The sequence below is a fragment of the Propithecus coquereli genome, unplaced genomic scaffold (genome assembly GCF_000956105.1).
Source record: "Propithecus coquereli isolate 6110/MARCELLA unplaced genomic scaffold, Pcoq_1.0 Scaffold142, whole genome shotgun sequence".
NCBI lineage: Eukaryota > Metazoa > Chordata > Mammalia > Primates > Indriidae > Propithecus > Propithecus coquereli.
This window is the reverse complement of record NW_012138525.1, coordinates 4886795-4902920: the sequence shown is the minus strand read 5'-3', so window position 1 is coordinate 4902920 and position 16126 is coordinate 4886795. Positions and strand designations below refer to the sequence as shown.

General features: G+C 55.9%; 1 protein-coding gene across 4 annotated transcripts in view; it reads left to right on the top strand.

The window, feature by feature from the left end:
- Nucleotides 1–9487, top strand: part of SLC25A25 (solute carrier family 25 (mitochondrial carrier; phosphate carrier), member 25) — a 37937-nt gene extending 28450 nt beyond the window's left edge. For 3 of the 4 annotated variants that reach the window (XM_012639810.1, XM_012639811.1, XM_012639812.1), the window contains exons 2-10: nt 1902–2028; nt 2114–2201; nt 3191–3302; nt 4433–4591; nt 6618–6770; nt 7079–7186; nt 7284–7451; nt 7980–8130; nt 8222–9487. In XM_012639810.1, the coding sequence (XP_012495264.1) occupies nt 1902–2028; nt 2114–2201; nt 3191–3302; nt 4433–4591; nt 6618–6770; nt 7079–7186; nt 7284–7451; nt 7980–8130; nt 8222–8406 (1251 nt within the window). In that variant the 3' untranslated portion in view covers nt 8407–9487. Of the gene's footprint in view, nt 1–1901; nt 2029–2113; nt 2202–2900; nt 2937–3190; nt 3303–4432; nt 4592–6617; nt 6771–7078; nt 7187–7283; nt 7452–7979; nt 8131–8221 lie in introns of all 4 variants that reach the window. The other variant, XM_012639809.1, reaches the window with a different exon arrangement.
- The last annotated feature ends 6639 nt before the right edge of the window (nt 9488–16126 follow it).

Sequence of the window (16126 nt, the reverse complement as noted above, 5' to 3'; positions counted from 1 at the left end):
CAGATGTTCATGTCCAAGGAAGTTGAGAAAGGAGTCCCCGTCCTTTTGAGGTAGAGGCAAGCACTTTGAGAGTATTTTGAGGCCAGCGGCAGCAGGCACATCCTTGGGCTGTCTGTGTCACAGCACCTGTCCCGGTAAGGTGCATGGACTGCCTGGTGGCAGGTGGCTGGGTACCAGAGAGCTCCACGCTTAATGTTTGCCTCCTCCCTAAATGGCACGAAGACTTATTCCCACTCTTATCAGAGTCTGGAGTTGTGACCCTGTAGGTAATTTGTATCTTTGCTGAGAGCACGGTGTCCACAGGAAGCTAAACTTAACCTCAGATGGCAGATGAAATATATACCAGCATCTGTCCCACATTCCAGCCACGCCCCACGCATTAGTCTTTTTGATCATGGCAGGTCACCGGGTGTCTGTCCTGGTCTCCCTCCTCAGCATGGCTGAGGAATCGCCGAGAGCCATCGAGTGGTTCAGGGTGTCGTCTGAGAGAGACTGTCACTGTGATCCTTGAGAACGCGAGCTAGCCCCACCGGTCCATCGATTCCAAATCCCAACTGGCTCAGAAGGCTTCGCCCATGTTGATTTGTGGATAGTGAATGGGTTTCTCGCTAAGAGAATCGGGGAACACAGGAAAACTACAGCTATTCTCCTTGGGAGATCCTAGGTTTGGGATCTGGACTCTAGGTTCAGGGTGTTGGTGTGTTGGAGTGACTCACGTTTGTCCCCCACCTTCTGGAGGTTAGCCTGTAGGGTGGCAGGAGGATGTGCAGGGAGGAGGTTGAGGAGCCCAACAGGCCCAGCTTGAATCCCGCCCACCACTTCCCTAGCTGTGTGACCTTGGGTATATGCACAGCCTCTCTGAATTCCTGTTTCCTCTTCTGTAAATGGGGGAATGATAGTACCCATCTCCTGGGACTATTTGAGAGGAGTCAGTGGGTTATCAGAAGTAAAGCATTTAGCATAACTGCAGCATGTGCCAAATGCTAGTGCTCAGGGAATGTTTGCTCTTTTGTGGAGAAATTCCAGTTGCTGAGCACCCAAAACCACTTACAGCTGTTGAACTAAAGCCACCTCCTAAGGCAGGTACAGTGTTTGGGAACCTCCTGGCCACAGAACAGGGTCTCTCAAAGCCTTCTTGGGTCACTAAGGGACTACTAAGTGGAGCTGCCCTGGTTTTCAGTGACTGGCTTAGAGAGCGGGGGTTGGGTATATCATTCGGCTTCCCTGAGACCAGCGACTGGCAGTGCCATCAGCGCATACCCAAGAATAGTTTCCCGTGGCCTCTGCAGCCTCCAGAGTGCTCCTTGGCAGAGTTTCCCTGCCAAGCAGGCATTGGCAGGGTCCAGCTCTGCCCCATATTTTCACCCTGGCCACCAAATTGTTCTTGGACCAATGCCACTTTTAGGTAGAAAAAGAGCAAGCTGCAGAGCTCCCGATAGCATCTGGGGTCCAATGCCATCCCCACATCTCGGCCAGGAGCTGTGGGATTGGGGCCCGGCGCCAGGGACAGCACAGCAGGGGAGCCAAGCAGCTGACTCTGGCTGTACAAGAAGCAGATTTCAGAACACCAGGAATGAGAGCACGTCATGCTGCCCCATGGCCTGTCTGGAGGTCTCCCCCTGCCCCAGGGGAGGGTGGGGTGCGCTGCTTTCTCTTCTTGTGAGTGAGGCAAGATGGGCTCTTGCTTGGCTCCTGGCCCGCACTTAGGGCTCTAAGTGTGGCTGTGGCATCGGAGTAAATCGCCGTGGTGGCTTTGGGAGCAGAACAGAAGCATCTTGGGTCATTGGGGCCACCTGTGTTCACAAATTGGCACAGATGTGTCCTGGGGAAAGGCTTCCCCCAGCCCCCGAGGGACAAGGAAAGGTTGGTGCATGAGCTTACTGGTTTTTTTTTTTTAATAGAAAATTGTACAAGCCGGCGATAAGGACCTCGACGGGCAGCTAGACTTTGAAGAATTTGTCCATTATCTCCAAGATCATGAGAAGAAGCTGAGGCTGGTGTTTAAGAGTTTGGACAAAAAGAACGATGGTAAGTGTCATCTCCAGAACTGCCAGCAGGCCCGGCCTTGGCCTCCCCCACGCCCGGCTCACGCTCAGGGCCCTTGTCGTTGCAGGACGCATCGACGCTCAGGAGATCATGCAGTCGCTGCGGGACCTGGGCGTCAAGATATCTGAACAGCAGGCCGAAAAAATTCTCAAGAGGTGAGTGCTCAGCCAGCCGTGTGTTGGTTTAACGAAAGTGTAACAAAAGAGAAGCTCTTAGACTAGCTCTGACGCCACTGCTCACCGAATTGGCCCAGTTCCTCTGAACGTGGCCTTCTCGTGGTTTGAAAGGATGAATAAGTAACCCCTCTTGGAGGCCAGCCTCGCCCCAGGTTTGCAGGCTGGCCCGCATTTGAACTATCACAAATCACCTGGAATTATGCCCGTTCACCAGTGACCCATGAAAAGACTAGTTGGGATGGGGGGTTCAAGTGGGTGAAAGGCCAGCGGGGAACACCTCTGCCCATCCAGGAAGGGAGAGGGGATCACCCCGCAGCCCATCTGAGGTGGATTTCCCAGGCTAGAGACTCGCTCTTAATGCTCTAGTCAGGTCTGCCCCAAATGATAGCTCCCTGCTGAGGGGTGGTTGCCGGGAAATTGCACGGACTAGCCCTAGTAGCTGCTATCTCTCCTGGCTGAGCCTTTCCAAAACCCTGCAGCCTGGATGCTGGCTGGTCCGCAGGGACAGCAGCCCCCCACGCCCGCTCCCTGGGGTCACTCACCATGGAGGGGCCCGTCCTTGTGCTGTGCCGTCCCGCGACATCCTGGGTGTGTGTTTGCTTCACTAACATCTGCTCTGAGCACTTACTTGTGTTGTTTCTCCTCTCTCCTCTGCACCCTCCTTTGTCTGTCTGTCAGAATACGAACGGGCCACTTCTGGGGCCCTGTCACCTAGTAAGTATCCGTGTCGCTCAGTGACTGCCTCTCTCCTCTGTGCCTGATCAGAATGGGATTCTTGCGGGCCGTTATACTTCTGTTTCTGTGCAGAGTGGCAGTGGAGCCCCCTTGCCCTTTCTCATCAGGGGCAGAGGCGCCTTCTGTGGCTTGTTCAGTGGCCACGGTGCCTGCCCTTGGCTCTCCTAGAGGTGGGAAGTGCAGCTGCCAGGGGGGCCTGCTTACACATGAGCGTCCTTGCCGCTGTCTTGCAGCATGGACAAAAACGGCACGATGACCATCGACTGGAACGAGTGGAGAGACTACCACCTCCTGCATCCTGTGGAAAACATCCCCGAGATCATCCTGTACTGGAAGCATTCCACGGTGGGGACCAGGCCCACGCGCTCTCCCCACCCCACTCACGGGGGTCCCTTGGCCCAGCATCAGCCCGTTGTCCCCTCCCCTGCCAGTCCAAGGGAGCCATCCACATGCTCCCCCGGTTCCTCACACACGGCTCCCTCTGCCAGGAATGCCCTCCGTCCCCACATGCCACCTGCTCTTCACGGTCCATTTCAAACATCCCTCCTAATGCTGCTTCTCCCAGAGCCCGCCTGACCCTTCCCCGCAGGGGCGCTGGGGGAAGAACTACTCCATACAGAGCACATAAGTGGAGCTATCAGGTGTCCCCCCACCCTACTTTTTGGTGTCATTTATCTCTCTGGCAAAAAGGCCATCCCCACAGTTGCACCCTTGCCGCCCTTCCACCCCGTCCTCCATGGTTTCATGCCAGAAATCCAGGTCTCCATCGACCTCCCCACCCCCAAGTCCCTTCAGCTTGGTCGTCCCTCTCTGCCACTCCTTGTGGAGGTGCCACTGTGTGCAGTCTTGTCCCCCTGGACTGTCCACTCCGGGAGAGGAGGCCAGAGGTGCCCCTCGTCAGCCTCCTGCAGTGCCGGGCCTGGGCTAGTTGGGTGAAATCGTGTGGACGGCTCCAGGGGTGGGAGCAGCCAGCCCGGGTCTCTGGCCTGCAGCCCTGGCTCGGGTCAGCCCGGGTCCGCCCCGAGAGAGGGTGTTACACGGGCAGCAGGCCCTCCTATTTGCTGAGGCCTTGTGTAACGTTCACCGGCATGATCCGGTTACGCTCCAGGTTTCAAAGCTTTCACCCCTACACGGTCCCTTCAGTGCAGCTGGCCCGCGGCCAGGCCTTGGGAACTGTTCATACGGGAGCTCCCGGGCAGCCCTGGCAAGGGCGAGTGATTTCCTAACTCCTAGCTGTGCTCACCTCGGACTCCATGTGGCCTCTCCAGGGCCACAACAGGGATGAGAGCTGTGCCACCTTCACAGAGTGAAGGGGAAGGGCGCCCGTCAGCGTCCTGCCCAGGGTCCTTGGCGCTCTCACGGTCCTGCGGTCTCTAGGATGGAGCTGTGCAGGAGGGTGGACGGCGGCAGGTGCCGGCAGCCTTGCCCGGGTGTCCTGCATAAGGCTCGTGTCATCTTTGCGGTCTCCCCCACAGATCTTTGATGTGGGCGAGAATCTGACGGTGCCAGACGAGTTCACAGTGGAGGAGCGGCAGACGGGGATGTGGTGGAGACACCTGGTGGCAGGAGGCGGGGCGGGGGCTGTTTCCAGAACCTGCACAGCCCCCCTGGACAGACTCAAGGTGCTCATGCAGGTATGCAGGCGAGCACGCCCCACCGTCCGCCTTCGCCTTAGGCATCTGGTCAGTTTCCCCTCCCCTGGGTGGGGCCCTGCTGTGGACCCACGCTTTTCTAACCCAATGAATTAGATTGGAATCATGGCTCAGCCAGGGGTATCATTAGATCTGCCCTAGGTGACCTTTTGCGCATAGCAGGTCTAATTTTATCTGAGGCACTTAAGCCAGACGTCACATTACAGGGGCTTAACCCGGACGGATGAAGCCAGTGAGATTGGGGTGAGGCAGGAACCAACTTCCTTACACACATCTCATGTAGGGCCTGCCCCATGGTGGGGGCGGGGGGTGGGTGTGAGCAGATCCTCACCTGACCCAGATACCAGGGGGACACAGTGCCATCACCTTGGCCAGGTACCCATATCCATGTCCACAAGGCAGAGATAAGCTGGGCTGAAGTCAGGGCAGATTGTGAAATCGATCCACATGATGACATTCTGGTGGACTTTGATATCTGTCTCAGCAGTGACCTGCCACCCCCTGTCCCCTTGCTTGTGTCTAGCACTTTTTGTGCCAGGAGTCCTGCCTGGAAAAGGCAGCCTCCTTTCCCCTGGGCCCTGGGTTAGAGTGGACAGGTGTGAACCCCATGTGAACCGAGGCAGGGAAGGCTGAGTGGTTCAGGGCAAAGAGCTCGGGGCTTGGACCCTGCCCAGCCCTTGGCCCCCCCTCGGGCAAGGCTTCCCCTCCTGGGACCTCCCTTCATCCATGAAAATGGGGGCTGGAACAATTGCCTCATCAGTGTGTGGTTTTATTTGTTTGGTTTTGTTTTGTTTTTTGAGACAGGGTCTCACTCTGTCACCTACCTGGGCTAGAGTACAGTGGTGTCATCATAGCTCACTGCAACCTCACACTTCTGGGCTCAATCGATCCTCCTGCCTCAGCCTCCCAAGTAGTTGGAACTACAGGCATGTGCCACCACGCCCGGCTAATTTTTCTAATTGTTTTTATGGAGAAGCGGGCTCACTCTTGCTCAGGCTGGTCTCGAACGCCTGACCTCAAGCGATCCTCCCGCCTTGGCTTCCCAAAGTGCTAGAATTACAGGGGTGAGCCACCACGCCTGGCCATCAGTGTGTTTTGTTTTTTTTTTTTTAACAGAATTCCCACAAATGTTGCAGAGAGTAAAAGCAGTCCCTGGGTGAAATGGTACAGTACCTGGGTTGATACAGTGTCTGGGTGACAGAGCAAGACCCTATCTTTATAAAAATAAATACATAAAAAATGAAGTAAGGGGGTGGACGGCAGGGGATAGAGATCAGCTATGGTTTGATCACTGCTGAAGCTGACTGTGGTTCCTGGAGGTGCATTACCTAATTCTTTCTACTTTTGAATATGTTTGAAATTTTTCTGTAATAAAAAGCTCAATTTTTTTTTTTTTTTTAAATAAGCCTGTGCTTTTCCATGGATCAATTTTTTTTTATTTTAAAAAGTAGTCCTGGCCGGGCACATTGGCTCACGCCTATAATCCTAGCACTCTGGGAGGCCGAGGCGGGCGGATCCTTTGAGCTCAGGAGTTCGAGACCAGCCTGAGCAAGAGCGAGACCCTGTCTCTACCAAAAATAGAAAGAAATTCATTGGACAGCTAAAAATATATAGAAAAAATTAGCCGGGCATGGTGGCGCATGCCTGTAGTCCCAGCTACTCGGGAGGCTGAGGCAGGAGGATTGCTTGAGCCCAGGAGTTTGAGGTTGCAGTGAGCTAGGCTGATGCCACGGCACTCACTCTAGCCCGGGCAACAGAGCAAGACTCTGTCTCAAAAAAAAAAAAAGTAGTCCTTGTGAAAATGTTTAGCACAATTCTGGCCCACAGTAGATGCCTGATCATCTAGTTGAACCTAACAGCCATGTTTAAGTCTCATCGTGCTGAGTTTGTCTGCAAAACACCAAGAAGGAAGACCTTTCCTGTTGGCCAGTGAGAAGAGGCTCTTGGCAGGAGGATGGCAGCCCACGGGCCCCACTAGGTTGTGTCTGACCAACTTGTTCTTCCTCAGGTCCACGCCTCCCGCAGCAACAACATGTGCATCGTTGGCGGATTCACCCAGATGATTCGAGAGGGAGGGGCCAAATCACTCTGGCGGGGCAATGGCATCAACGTCCTCAAAATCGCCCCCGAGTCGGCCATCAAATTCATGGCCTATGAACAAGTGAGTGCTCAGCTCTCTAGGGAGAGCTGCCAGTCTGCAGCTGCTACTGGCTTCCCCTGGGCTGAGCTCCCTGAAACCTGAAGCCAGTCATCCTACCCAGGGGACAGTGGGCAGGGCGGGAGGCCTGGGCCTGACACTGGCTCTGCCGCCAGTTCCACTTCAGGCCAGTTGCTTCCTTTTCTGGGCAGTGTAAAATGTGCCAGGGATGCTAGGTCCCGTCCAAAATGTACTGGCTCCACAAGGAAGGGTGGGGCAGGGGCAGGTGCCTAGTCTCTAGATGCATCCGGTGGTTTTTCTCCCGCTTCTAGATCAAGCGTCTGGTTGGTAGTGACCAGGAGACTCTGAGGATTCACGAGAGGCTTGTGGCAGGGTCCTTGGCAGGGGCCATCGCCCAGAGCAGCATCTACCCAATGGAGGTGAGGGGCACCTTCCTCCTGGGGGTGGCGGCGGTGTGCACGGGGCTGGGCTGAGGAGTGGGCTGAGCTCACACTTCCTGTTGCTCCCCTTCTGCAGGTCCTGAAGACCCGGATGGCCCTGCGGAAGACAGGCCAGTACTCAGGCATGCTGGACTGTGCCAGGAGGATCCTGGCCAGAGAGGGCGTAGCCGCCTTCTACAAAGGCTATGTCCCTAACATGCTGGGGATCATCCCCTATGCCGGCATCGACCTAGCCGTCTATGAGGTGAGGCCCTGGAGGGCTTAGGCCCTGGGCAGATTTGGAAACCCCGTCCTGCCCACACCTGCCTGCTGGCACCCTCCCTGGTGGACCACGGGGGATGGTCCGCACAGCAAACAGCATCAGAGACTGCTTCTCCACCCCGGGCTCACCTGCTCATTGCACGGCTCCCCTCCACCCTACCTGCCCTGGCAGCCCCAGCACAGCTCCTGTGACCCTGCCTGCCAGAGTCTGCACCCCAGGGGCTCAGCAGGCAGATCCCCAGAGCATGTGGTCCTGAGGGGCTTACGGGCCCCCAGTAGACTCCAGACATACACAGAAGTCAGGCGTTCTGTGTGGGGAAGCTCCCTGTCATATCCAGGAATCCTAGGGACAACCGAAACAAGGGCAGGCAGGCCAGGAGCTCAGCAAGGCCCAAGCCAGGCCATGCACTCAGGTTATGGTGGCCTCGGGGATCAGTAACTGCCCCACCCCAGTCTCTCTGCCTCCCCAGCTCTTCCTGGGGCTCATGCCTGCACCCCCTTCCCCATCTAGACGCTCAAGAACGCCTGGCTGCAGCGCTACGCGGTGAACAGCGCAGACCCCGGTGTGTTTGTGCTCCTGGCCTGTGGCACCATATCCAGCACCTGTGGCCAGCTGGCCAGCTACCCGCTGGCCCTGGTTAGGACCCGGATGCAGGCACAAGGTAAGGTTGGTCCTAGCCATTCCCCAGGAGCCTGTCTCCGGGCGCAGGGGGAGGTGGGGACAGAGCATCTGACAGGTGGCCTCTCCTGCAGCCTCCGTCGAGGGTGCTCCGCAGGTGACCATGAGCAGCCTCTTCAGACAGATCCTGCGGACTGAGGGGGCCTTCGGGCTGTACCGGGGGCTGGCCCCCAACTTCATGAAGGTCATCCCAGCCGTGAGCATCAGCTACGTGGTGTACGAGAACCTGAAGATCACCCTGGGTGTGCAGTCGCGGTGACGGGAGCGCAGCCGCACCGGCAGACTCACTGATCCCGGCTGCGGCCCGGGATGTGCAGCCACCTCATTCTGTGAATGCGCCAACACTACGCTGACTTGCGCCAAGCTGTGAAAACCTTGGGATGAACCCACAGGGCGGGGTGGGGAGAGCTGGCAGGCCCGTGGGCTTGTCCTGCTGACCCTGGTGGACCCTCCCATTGGTTCTAGAGAAGACCTGTGGGCATTCCTCAGGGTCCAGGGGTCAGCAGGATCCAGGCTCACACACCTGGGGACAGGACATCTCCTGCAGTGCCTGCCAAAGAGTGAGCTTGGAGGCCAACTTAGTTTTTCCATCTTGTCCTTGCAGCCAGACATTGGCTGCGGGCCCCCCGCGCCCCTCTGCTTCCTTCTCTGCCGATGTGGTGCGGTAGGAGGAGGGCTGCCAGCCCGCTCCCTCCCCGTCCCTCTCCCCTCAGTCCATGGTGAGAGGTGAGGCCAGTCTGACTTCCCAACCCACAGGGTTGACACTGACTCAGCTGGGCCGGGAAAGAAAAGGGTCTGGCTTCTGTGCCCCCCTCGCCCAAGTCCTGCTGTTGGTTACCGAGCTCGCCAGCACCTGGGAGCACGTGTGCACACAGCGGGCATTGGCTGCCTGACGCTATGGCGCAGGGCTTCACGGGAGGCCTCCGCTCCCTGCTTGGGGCCTCCTGGTGCTCTGAGCTGGCCTGGACTCTGTCAGGACTGTCCCCACGCTGTGGCATGAGGGCAGTGGAGATCGTGTTTTCGAGTGACGGGCAGAGCATCTGCGTCCCCTGCTGAGAGAATGGAAGGTGTTGAAGGCCTTAATTATGTATCGTTGGGAAAAGGGTTTTGTTCAGACAAGCTGGACGAATATGCAAGTTCTGTGCTTCCGGAGGGAAGAGCAGGTCGTTGGGCCGACTGCATTAAAGTCCGCTGCCGACGCCCCTGGGGACTTGGGTCCAATCCCCCTTGGGGCAAAGTGGGACCAGCCTCACATTCCACTTGTGTGACATGTCACACTGCTTGGAGCCTATTTATTTTGTATTTATTTGAACAGAGTTATGTCCTAACTATTTTTATAGATTTGTTTAATAGCCTGTCATTTTCAAGTTCATTTTTTATTCATATTTATGTTCACGGTTGATTGTACCTTCCCACACCACTGGGTGGGGGGCAAGGGAAGGGGAGGGGTCTCGGGAGCGACCCTTCCCGCTGCCCACGCCCAGTGTCATGTCCAAAGAAATTCCTCTTGGACTGGAGACAGAAGGAGGCGGGTCCTTTGGCCAGGGCGGGGCAGTGCTTGCCCCCAGGGAGCCTCAGGAACCTGGGGTGACCAGCGGGAGAGTGGGAGAAACCTCAGCATTGCAGGCAGAAGTCCAGTTTCCTCGACTGGGAGGATTTCTTTATTTCAGCCTCTTTGAATGACAAGGCAGTGAGGTGCCTCTCGCTGGGAGTTTGTGGGGGCTGGAGGAGGGCAGGAGCCAGCTCCACCCCAGCCCTGGCTGCCCTCGCTCAGTAATGCTGGTCAACGTCACAGCTGCACTTCATGCACCAGCATGGCCTGACGGGAACTGCGACAGGATGCACAGACCAATGCAAAACTGTTATCTATAAATATATATAGTTACAACTGGAATTTGTCAAAAAGCAAATTACGAAAGAATTGGAAGTTATTTAAAACAGCCTTCTAATAAAGTTTCAAAGCTGATGGAGCCAGGATTTCTCCGATCTGGGCTTGGGTGGTTTGGGGGCATTTATAAGTTAGAAAATAAATCCATTTTTCTCCTCTAAAGCCCAAGCAGCCCACCCACATTAGTGGGTATTCGTTCGATTTGGGGTGCTCTCATCAGTGCCCCAAGTCGCCCCGTCGGGTGGTCCTTCCTCGGCCCTCATGTGACTCAGCCGTCTCGGGCAGGGCCATCCCTCCCTCCATGGAAGCACCATCTTTACGGGGACACTGCCGGGCTTCTCTCCACCCCACTGGCTGTCCCTCTGTGGCCTCAGACCCTCCTCTCTACCCACACTCCCAGTGGCCGCATCTCGCCGAGATTACTTTCAGCGTCTGTGTGCACATGACCCTTGTTTTATGCTTTAACTCCAGATCCATGAATCCAACTGCAGACTCCACATCTCCACTTAAAAAGCTAACAAGCGTCTTAGGTTTTCCTCCCAAATCCCCTCCCTTTTCCTCATCTCAGCAAATGGCAACCCCTTGCTTCCAGAAACTTAAGCCAGAAGCCTTGGAGTCATCCTGGACTCCGCACTTCCCGCTCTTTCTAGGTCAATCCACCAGCAAGCCCTGTCAGCTCTGCCTGCAAAATATCTGCAATCCGGCCACTTCTCACAACCTCCGCTCAGGCCACCTGCTTGAAAACAGTCATTTCCTATCTGGACGATCGCAAAACCTCCCACACTTGTCTCTGCTCCTCCCCTCCTGGCACACTAAGCCTGAGCGACCGTTCGAAAACCCAAGTCTGGTTCATGTCACTTGAAACTACCAACGAATAGGCCACAGCCTGGGAGAAAATCCCCAGGTACACTATATAATAGACGCTATGTATATAATCTAATAGGGTCCGTATCCAGAACACACTAAGTCCTGTAACTCGAGAGGACGACCCAGTTAACAACTGGCGGTTCCCAAAGGAAGATGAGGACTGGTCAATAAACGTGAAAAAGGCTCAGTGCCGTCAGCCGTCAGGGAGAAGCAACACTGCAACGATGGTTGCCTCGGGGCAAGGGTGTCCCCGGCCCCCAACCTGGGCCTGTCCCCAGGCCTGTCCTCAGTTCCATCCAGCTGGGAGGAGGTCAGCCTCTCTGAGCCTGTCTGCTTATCCCTTAGAGAGGAGAGCAAGGCTCGCCTGGGAGGGCTGTTGGGAAGTGGAAACGAGGCAGGAAATGAGAGGGCTGGTCCTTCATTAACAGTTTCACCTCCCAGCAGACTCCGTCCTCCAGGACCCACCACACACAGTGACCGCCCTTAGTCCTCTCTGGGCCTCGGGTCTCGAGTATCCGAGAGGAAATCTGAAGCCAACCCAGGAGCCACCTGAACTGCACGGTCTGTCGGGTCCTCCTTCCCGAAGCTGGGCCACGACACGAGCAGGCCCTCGGCCCTCAGCAGCTCTAGGAGGTGCTGCCACTGCCACGTGCCCACTTTACAGATGAGGAAACTGAGGCTCCAGGAGGGGAAGGGGCTTGCCCAAGGCCTCCCTGTGAGCAGGTTACAGGGCTTGGGTGCAGGCGGGTGGCCCCTGCCTGGCGTGCTGCCAGCACGGGGGTGAAGATGGGGCTGGCTCTGCTGGGAGGCAGGGAGCCACTGCCCACACTGGCCCACCAGTGGGACCTTCACCGTGTAAGACATGCCCAAGGGACAGGCACCCTCGCCTGGCCCCAGGAGGGTGGCACCTGGTCCCTGGCTGCCTCCCTGGGGCTAGGAGGCCAGAGAACCCGGGAGATGTTCGGCAGGCCTGTGCCTGAACCCTGGTTCCCGGTGGTGATCCTGGGCAGGTCTTCTCGGAGCCTCGGTTTCCTCACCAGCAAGAGGGACGCAATACCTTCCCTACAGCCTGGGGGAAGGGACTTGTCCGCGTTCATGCAAAGGGCAAATAAATGTTAAACTGAGATTCAAACCAGCTTTGTTGACTCTGAGGCCCCCCTTCTCAACCCGGGCTCAAGGCTGGGCTGCCCGCAGTCCAGATCTCGCCAGTCCGAGCAGGCTGGAATGTAGGGGAAAGGCGGGAAGAGGAGGGGCCGTGTGCTGGGCCCAGCTGCCCAGGCCTGGACCTTGGTATCTGCCCTCGAGGGCCGAAGGCAACAGGAGCAGCCTGCATGGTTGGGCTTGTTGGGAGGGGCTGGGCATGGACACGGTGGAGCAGAGGAACCAGGAATAGCGCCCCCATCCTGCAGATGAGTAAACTGAGGCCAGAGAGGGCCTGAGGCCTGCCCCAGTCCCCAGGGGCAAGATAAACCTAGGCCTTCCACTCTGGGCTTCCCAGAACAAGGGGGCTGGCTGGGAACTGCCACAAGGAGACAGGCTTTCTGGGTCATCTGCTACCGCTGATCAGCACAGCCCCTGTGGCCCAGGGAAGCCATTATCTCCACGGCAGTTGAGGCTGACAAGCGAGGAGGCAACGCACCCACGCCAGCCAGTGTGGGTGCCCCTGGCTGAACCCAAGAGCCCAACCCCCAGCCCCTCATCTCACAGAGGAGGAAACGGACGGACTGGAAACCTGGGGACTCGCCCAGGTCACCAAGTCCCCTGCAGCCGCTTCTCTCCCCTGACTATACTTGGCTCAAGTCATCTGTACCACTGTCCCGGGGCAGCTGCTGCCAGTAAGCACAAGCCTGGTGACTTAGCGCAACGCAAATGTCTCTTACGGTCCTGGAGGCCGAAGTCCAGTCGGTTTCACTGGGCTGAAACCAAGGTGACAGCAGGCTGATTCCTGCAGGAGGCTCTCAGGAGAGTCGGGTTCCTCGCTTCCTCTGGCCTCTGGAGGCGTCCACACTTCTTGCTCCCAGTCCCTTCCCGGCACCTCCGGCCCCAGAGCGTCCGTCCTCAAACCTCGCTTTGTATCCATGCGTGTGTGGTCCATTAGGATCAGCTGAAATTAACTCACGCCAGGGTCTCCCTCTGCCTGCCTCTTAGGACGCTGTGATCACAGTCAGGGCCCACCTGGATAACCTCCCCAGCTCAAAATCATTAACTTCATCATCTATTAACACAAATGCCCTTTACCACACAAGGTAAATTTCACAGGTTCTAGGGGTTAGGACCTGGATACATTTGGGGCCGCTCATCAGCCCACCGCAAGCGCTGTTCCCCATCAGACACTCCCACTGTCAAAATCCTTCCCAGTCCACTGGTTAAATAAACCAGGGAGGCCGGGCCCCGTGGCTCACACCTGTGATTCCTGCACTTTGGGAGACTGAGGCAGGAGGAGCACTTGAGGCCAGGAATTTGAGGCCAGCCTGGGCAACATAGCAAGACTCCATCTCTACAAAAAATTTTAAAAGTTAGCCTGGCGTGGTGGTGCACGCCTACAGTCCCAGCTCCTCAGGAATCAAGGAAGTCAGAACGGAGAGTGCTGAGAACAGCAAGACCCACCCCGCTGGGAGGCAGGGAGGGCTCCCGGGGACGGCAAGCCCATGGGGAGGATTCTGGTTTGCTTTTTTGTTTGTTAAATTTGAACAATTTCATTTTGATTATGCACGTAATGAATGTTTATTGTACATAAATAGAAATTGCAGATAAGCAAAAAGATGACATATTCAGTCCCTAACCACTTTTAATATTTTTGCAGTATAGTAATAATAATATAGTATATTATGGAAATAAACCAGGGAACAGTCATATACTGGCACTTGGCACTTGGGAGGTAGTTCCTGACCTGGAATATGTTCATGATCGAGAAACCACTGGATGAGATGACCTTTTTTTTTGTTTTATTTTACAGATCGGGTCTCACTCTGTCACCTGGGCTGGAGTGTAGTGATGCAATCATAGCTCACAGCAGCCTCAAATTCCTGGGCTCAAGCAAGCCTCCTGCCTCAGCCTCCCAAGTAGCGGGGGCTACACGTCACCATGCCCAGCTAATTTCTAAATTTTTTGTAGAGATAGGGTCTGGCTATGTTGCCCAAGCTGGTCTTGAACTCCTGGGCTCAAGTGATCCTCCTGATTTGAGCTCCCAAAGTGCTGGAATTACAGGCGTGGGCCACTACGTCCGCCCTGAATTTTTATTTTTAAAAAAGAGAAACCTACACAGAGAGGAACAAAATAGCATTGTGATTAAGATCACAGAAGCTGAAGCCAGGAGGTGTGGCTTCAAATCTGGCCTCTGCCATTTACTAGCTGTGCCACATTGGGCAAGTCACTTAACCTTTCTGGTGCCTGAGTTTCCTCATCTGTAAAATGGGAATATTTGTGTCCACCTCCCAGGGATGTTGTAAGGATTACATGAGGTAACATCTGTAAAGTGCTTGAAACACTGCCTGCCACAAAATAGGCTTCATTTAACTGTTAAATATATACAAAAATATATATACTAGGTATATCAGATATTAAATATATGTCTGTATGTGTGCATTATATAGGCTACATATATAGATAAACTATTAATACATAAAAAATAAACTATACTCCAAAAATATTAGAAGTGGCCAGGAACTGAGTAATTTGTGTCATCTTTTTGCTTATCTGCAATTTCTATTTATGTACAATTAACATTCATTACGTGCATAATCAAAATGAAATTTTTCGAATTTAACAAAAAAAGCAAACCAGAATCCTCCCCATGAGCCCTCCCTGCCTCCCAGCGGGGCGGGATCCTGCTGTTCTCAGGACTCTTCCCGCCCTCACTTCCTGGAGCTCTTGACCCTGAGCCTCCCCGGGGACCACAGCAGGGAGCGTTCTGAGAGCAGACGGCAGGCCCCATCGGCTGCACAAAACGGCCCTCGCATGTCGACTCTGTGTAGCATCATCCCACACGCCTTCCCTTGCCTGACCTCGGCAACCCCAGGGAGGTCAACTCACAGGAGGGATGGGGCTTGTCCAAGGTCACAGCAGGCAGCAGCAGGGTCCCAAACTCAAGCCTTCTGCCACCACCAAGACCACAGTGGACATGCTGCGACCTGAGCATGACAATAATGGGGTTCCTGGCTTGGGGCCCTTTCCCCTGACAGGCATGTTTTTTCCTACCCGCTCATCTTCAGACCCTTACACTTTAAACCCATTTCACAGGTGGGCAAGTATCCTGTCAGTCCCTGGGTGATAAAAGCTGCCCAGAGTCTATCCTGGAATGGCCACAGGGTGGCAGCACCAGGCCTTGCTTCCATCTCCTACAGGGTTCGCAGACTCTGGCGCCCTCTGGTGGCTGTGGGAAACACGCCAAGGGTCCTGCCGAGAAACATTTGGGGAAACAGGCAGAGTTGTCACCTCTTGGGGGAGGGATACCTGGGAGAAGCAGCTGGGTCCAGGTGGTGCCCCATGGTGGCCTCAGGCTGGCTGACCATTCTCCAAACCCAGTTACAGGGAAGAGGTCTGGCTGGCACAGCCCTTGGACTTTTCATGAAGGTGGAGGAGGGTGCAGACTCCTCCCTACCGGCACCGCAGCCCCAGGGAAGGGACCCCTGTCAGGACAGGCCCCTGTCACCGGCGTGGCTCAGCCACCAACCTTAGCTCCTTCTGCGAAAGGCGAGACAGAAGGAAACGTTATCTCTGAGTCTTTGAAGACGGGGAAAGGGGGGAGACGTCTGGTGCTGGGGCCTGGCCTGCACCCGGGGCCTCTGGGAAGGCTGGGGGTGGGAGCGGGAAGGGCAGGGAGTACACGGCGGGCAGCAGGGGTGGGACCCTCCCCGGCTACCGTGTTGTGGACGGAAGGTGGACCATGTCACAAGCTGGGCACATCACATGCTGCATTGGGGGAATCTGGGACTGAGACAGAGAGAGGTGACAGCCTCCTTGTGCAGCTGGGAAGGTGGCGAGTGACCCTGGGCAGGGTCTGAGGAGGCAGAAGTGAGAGGTGGGGAGCCAGGATGGAGGGTGGTGGGATGGAGGGGTACAGGGTTGGTGGTGTACAGGGACGGAGGGTACAGGGACAGAGGGGTACAGGGACGGAGGGGTACAGGGATAGTGGGGTACAGGGATGGAGGGTACAGGGATAGTGGGGTACAGGGATGGAGGGGTACAGGGATAGTGGGGTACAGGGTTGGTGGGGTACAGGGAC